Source organism: Brassica oleracea, chromosome C9 (assembly GCF_000695525.1).
Source record: "Brassica oleracea var. oleracea cultivar TO1000 chromosome C9, BOL, whole genome shotgun sequence".
NCBI lineage: Eukaryota > Viridiplantae > Streptophyta > Magnoliopsida > Brassicales > Brassicaceae > Brassica > Brassica oleracea.
Genome location: NC_027756.1, coordinates 45,300,800 through 45,306,286, shown reverse-complemented (window position 1 = coordinate 45,306,286; position 5,487 = coordinate 45,300,800). Strand labels below are relative to the sequence as shown.

Here is a 5,487-nt window from a genome sequence, read left to right as displayed (position 1 = left end):
AGAGCTTTGTGGCGTCCATCATCCCATCTCCATCCATTAATCGATCTTGAGAGTGATACACATCCAGCAAGACCGGTTCCATCTTCATTCATCTCCCATCCATTGATCCTTGTTGAGAGTGATACACATCCAGCAACAAAGATCCCATCTCCATCAATCTATCCCTTTTCTATTTGTTTTTATTCATATTATCATTTTGATTCATATTCATATTTGTTTCTGTTTGCATTATAAAACTCTAAAAACTCATAAAAATCGGTTCTCTTTGTTTTCAGGTTTAAACCTTGGTTCCACCATTCTATCAATTCGTGGGTTACCCCCCTGTGCCTACAACACGAACACACAACTATTGAGATTATTAGAGCAGACACGTGACAGAGCAGGCCACAACCACTGTCAGCCACTTAGATTAGAAGGGCGCAGAGATAAAAACTGGGACTGAAGACGAATCCTAAGCTCGTCGGTGAAACCCTAACACAACCGCGCAGCCACCGGAGCAACACAGAGAGACGGACCGACGCCTCCGCCACCATAGAAGCCCCACACGTTGCCACCACCGAAGAACACGGCGGAAGCACTCCAACCCTAACAGAGAGACATTCAGCTTACCGGATTTGGTGAAACCTAGAGCCCCAACTCCACACGCAACCTCGTACAACACCAGACAACGCCAGAGGAGACGAAATCAACGAGGAGCAAGACAGTGCTGCACCCGCCACAGTACTCGGAGCGGCCTTAGCGAAGCTCGGGAAAATTAACCAGGAGCCCCTAGACAGAAAGAGGAAGACCACGACGCTGGAAGAGGGCCGTCCTCAAGCCACTACAGCCGCCGCAAAACCCTAGATCTACTTTTGGAGCGACCAGATCTGAAACTCACGAAGGCCACTCCCTCAACCGCAGAAAAACGGAGAAGACGGAGGAGAAGAACATAACAAAATAAACGGTGGACTAGCGACCGCGACGAAGCAGTGGCCGCCGGGAAAGAGAAACTGAGTGTCGGAGACTTTTGTGGAGAGAAGTTAGAGCGATATCTTAGGAGAGAATTCAAAATCAATTCAAAATCAACTTTTATTTTCTTTCTCTCAGTCTGCACCAAGTGTCTCATTGTGAGACCAGTACAATATATGCTTCCGAAACTTCAAAAGGGTTTGGTTCATAGCATAGTATGCTAATGCTACGAAGGAGGAAAGCGAGGACTTAAATGTTAGCGTGATCGAATTAAATTTTGGTACTAAATATCCTCCAAGTGCATGGTGAAGACTCTATACTATATTAAGTAAAATAGACTTTATAATATACACTTTTTCATTGTGTGAAAAAGCTTAACCAAAACTTAATCGTAATGTAATTGGCTCACAAAAAAATCATAAAATTAACTAATCAGGTAGAATAATATAATTGTAAATACTTTTCAATGGCAAAGATTTGATTTATGAAAACCACAGTCAATAAAACAGCACAAATGAAATTACAATTCAATTTAAACAACGAATGGAATTATTACATTTTTCCACATGATACAAACAAACTAATTTGTTTTTAATCTTCAAAATAATTACGAATATAAATGTTTAACAACCAACATGGTCACGCCAGTCCAAGAACAAGAGAGCAGCTGCATAGTGAGACAAAGCACCCAACAAAACAAACACATGGAAGATCTGATGACTATGCCCCACACGATCAAACCAACCCGGTTTAAGCCTCTCAGGCACTCTACCCACGAAGAACCCTGTCCCAACAAGATAAAACACTGCCACACCCAGCTCGTACAAGAGCGTCACGTTCCTTTGCGGGTTTCCCCAGTTGACCACAAGCGCATGGATAGCTGGCACGATCCCGAAGAGCCCCATGGAGGCAAAGAGCAAAGCCCGGAAACCTCGGTACTTGGGAGAGGAAAGTGATGGAGTGAAGAGTGTGATGATCGTGAAGATTCCCATAGAGGTGATGGCCGCGAGGTAGATAAAGTACCAACGAGGAGTGCATTGGAAGATGTAGTAGATTGGTGGGAAGAAAGAAGTGATGATCATGGCGGTGATACCGGCATAGTCTATGCGGAGGAGGAAGATGTTAAGGTTATGGGAGTGGCAGCAGAAGAGGTGGCAAATGCTACTCGAGAGTAGGCAGAACATTGAGCCTCCTAAGAAGAAGAAGAATGGCCATCTTGCTGCATTCCCTGGATTCACTGCATCCTATACAATCATCAACATTTGATAACATCATTAGCTCTCATTTAAGAACTAAATTTTTATTTTAATTTCGAACTTATTAAAGCTGTAATTTATTATCAAAACATGTTATAGTCTACATTGTCTGTTTCACATCGATCTCTAGTTCATTTCTAATATTTTCCGAAATATCTTATCATTAAGTTGAATTCTAATCTAAGAACTACATTATTTTGAATTTCTTAAAATATAGTTATATAATATATAATATATGTATATTTGTAATTTGTATATGTAACAGTGTCAAAGGTGTATCCTAATTTATCATTTTGATTTCACGTTCATATTTGATATCTAGAGAAATTACAGCCAATATATTATATTCATACTCATCAGATGATCAAAGATTCAAAATCATGGAATAAGTACATCCTTGGTTAGGACATCTTCAACCCAATTCCATTTTTATTTTAAAATAGAGTAAAATAGAGTACGAAGTAAAAATATCACAACGCTATTTTATTTCTCATTTCATAATAGGATTTACTCTATATCTTTCTTTTTGGTCTATCAGGACATCTCCATCCACACTCCATAATTTACTTTAAAAATGGAGTGGAAAATGGTGTATGAACAAAAAATAAAAAATCACTCCGTAAGAATCACTTTTTTTGTTTCTTCATTGCTTTATTTTCCACTCTATTTTGCAATAAATTATGGAGTGGAGTTGAAGATGCTCTTACCCCATTATAAAACAAGAAATGAAGTAAAGTTGGAGCATTCTATAACTCAATATTTCGTTTTACTATATTTTATAGGAATAAATAAGTTTTTTTTTTGCTAAATGAATAAATGAGTTTTACATTGGAAATACTCTAATCATTAGAAACCAAGATAGTTGAACGTTAATCAAAGACAATTTTTTTATAGGAATCAAATATCGTTAAAAAGTTCATCAAAGTTTGATTACAAGAAACATTGATCAAGAGCAAATCCCATCCTAAGATCCCACCCAAAAAGAGTTAATCAAAGAAAATTCGGCACATCTATTTCTACAAGATACATCCCACTTGAATCATTTGAAAAATTCATAAAGTGGTTGAATATTCGGATTAATTCGGTCTGAACATCTGGTTACATATACGTATATTATAGACATTGTGAATAATTAAAGGACATTTACCACGGGGAAGAATTTATCGTGATGCATAATGTTGGCGACGGTTAGTCCCACAAATAAGATGAAACCAAGTAAATGCCTGTCAAGACAAAATACATTCACTACATCAGAAACCAAATAAATAAAAGTGAAAATGGAATAAATTTTGTTGAAACAGATAATACTAACGTCCAAACGTTGAGGGACTCATTATGGAAACTGAAGACGCTGAAGAAAGCATCTCTAATAGACCATTCAGCTCTGTAATAATTCAATATATATTCGTTATCCTTCATGTACTCCGGAAGCTCACTAAACGACATTAGCTCTCGTCGTTTTCTTGTCTTTTGCGGCTTCTTCTTCTTCTTCTTCTTTCTTTTCTTAGCACCGCTGCTTTCGTCTCCATCGTGATCATCTCCGGGAGCAATCTTGCTCTTGCACTTGCTGTTGCCGCATGACACCGTTTCTGGTTCTTTCTGATCATCTTGTTCCATATATGAACTCTAGTGACGATTATTCAAGACAAGAATACTTGTTTTATGATCCAGAGATCAATGGAGAAGCTCTGAGATATAGAGAAACTAAATATAAATAAATGAAAAAGTATTACAATCGAAACTATGTTAAAAATATTGAATTTAAGTTTTTATGAGTGAGAGGGAGAGAAATAAGGACGATGGGAAATGCAAAGAGACAGCTGCACCATTTAAAGAAGAAACTAAAGTACGCCGGTGGAAGTTGGTGTTGTGTTTTCATTTAGTTGTTAGTTAGGTTATCAATAAATTCTTATTTTCATAATTGTTTTCTCTTTCCCATTTTCGAATTTTATAATATTTTTATAAGAAAAATATTTTTTTAATTTTACATTATAAATAGAACTCTTTTGTTAGAGGTGAATTACATACTTTTACAAAACCCATCAATTAAACTGAACTCGATCCAGTCAACAAGGAGATGATCAAAGAGTTTCACCTATTTGGAGAAAAAAAAATCAATTATAAATAGAGAATACCTGATTCAAAAAAGAGATACTGGCAATTACCCAAAGGGAAATTTGCCAAAAATGATTCAAAATTTGATTTTGAATACAAAAGTGTACTCCAAATTCAATCAAATGCAAAATTAACTCAAAAGTCTAGTGAAATTACAACACTCCTTTTATGAAAAAACAAAAAACATGTATTCCATTTTACCATTATAACCCTCCGTTAGAGAAGACTTCTTTGTAAGTCTTCTCGTTCAGTAGATCTTAAAAATAATTATATAATTTTATTAAAAATATTTTGATGGGTAAATAATTGAAATCATGTAATAATAAACATTTCTCAATGATGTAAATTTAGTTCATCTGAAATTGAATTATTTTCAACATAGATGAGTGAATGTATATTGGCTCATGAGTCATTGGTTTAGGGTTTGGTAACATATGTTATAGTATTGTATGTATATTTAGGGTTAGATTCTGAAATCTTACCTTCATAGTATTGTATGTATTTATAGTATTGTATGTATATTTAGGGTTAGATTCTGAAATTTTATCTTCATTTTTTTCTTTTTAAAATTGACTCATATATGTTTAATAACTATCTAATAACTTGATTTAAACACTTTCTAAGTTTTTTTTTAAAAGTTTGAAAGTGTTTTTTGTATAGTTAATTGATTTTAGGGTCTAGAAGACTCACATAAGACTTAAAAAGAAGTCTTCAGACACATCCCACCTAAATTTAGTAGAATTTATGGTTTCTGCCTAATTTTGGAATAATTTAGGTTTCCCGCCTAAATCAAAGTCTTCCAGGAGTCTTCCATAAGTCTTCCAGAAGTCTTCCGAAAGTCTTCCAGAAGTCTTCCAGAGAAAGTCTTCTCATGAATTAATCTTAAAAATAATTTAAATTTTTTATAAAAAATATTTTCATGGTTAAAATTTGAAATCATGTAATAATAAACATTTTTCAATGATCTAAATTTAGTTTATCTGATATTGAATTATTTTCAACATAGATGAGTGAATGTAGACTGGTTCATGAGCCATTGGTAGTATTGTTGGTATCTTTAGGGTTAGATTTGAAATCTTATCTTCATTTTTTTTTCCTTTTCCAAATTGACCTATATATGTTTAGTAGCTATCTAATAATTTGATTTAAACACTTTCTAAGTTTTTTT

At 34.8% G+C, this 5,487-nt stretch overlaps 1 protein-coding gene across 1 annotated transcript; it reads right to left on the bottom strand.

Annotated features, from left to right (window-relative positions):
- Positions 1-1,449: 1,449 nt before the first annotated feature.
- Positions 1,450-4,005, bottom strand: LOC106313239 (heptahelical transmembrane protein 1-like). Its single transcript, XM_013751003.1, has 3 exons — positions 3,517-4,005; positions 3,352-3,427; positions 1,450-2,192 (listed from the first exon to the last, which is right to left on the bottom strand). Exons 1-3 carry the CDS (start codon positions 3,819-3,821, stop codon positions 1,572-1,574), a joined length of 1,002 nt encoding a protein of 333 aa, XP_013606457.1. The 5' UTR covers positions 3,822-4,005; the 3' UTR covers positions 1,450-1,571.
- Positions 4,006-5,487: the final 1,482 nt, after the last annotated feature.

Coding starts and splice junctions, on each gene's coding strand:
- LOC106313239 (XM_013751003.1), bottom strand. CDS start 3,821: ATGGAACAAGATGATCAGAAAGAACCAGAAACGGTGTCATGCGGCAAC. Junction 3,428..3,516: donor GAGTCCCTCAACGTTTGGAC/GTTAGTATTATC, acceptor TTGTCTTGACAG/GCATTTACTTGGTTTCATCT. Junction 2,193..3,351: donor ACGATAAATTCTTCCCCGTG/GTAAATGTCCTT, acceptor ATGATTGTATAG/GATGCAGTGAATCCAGGGAA.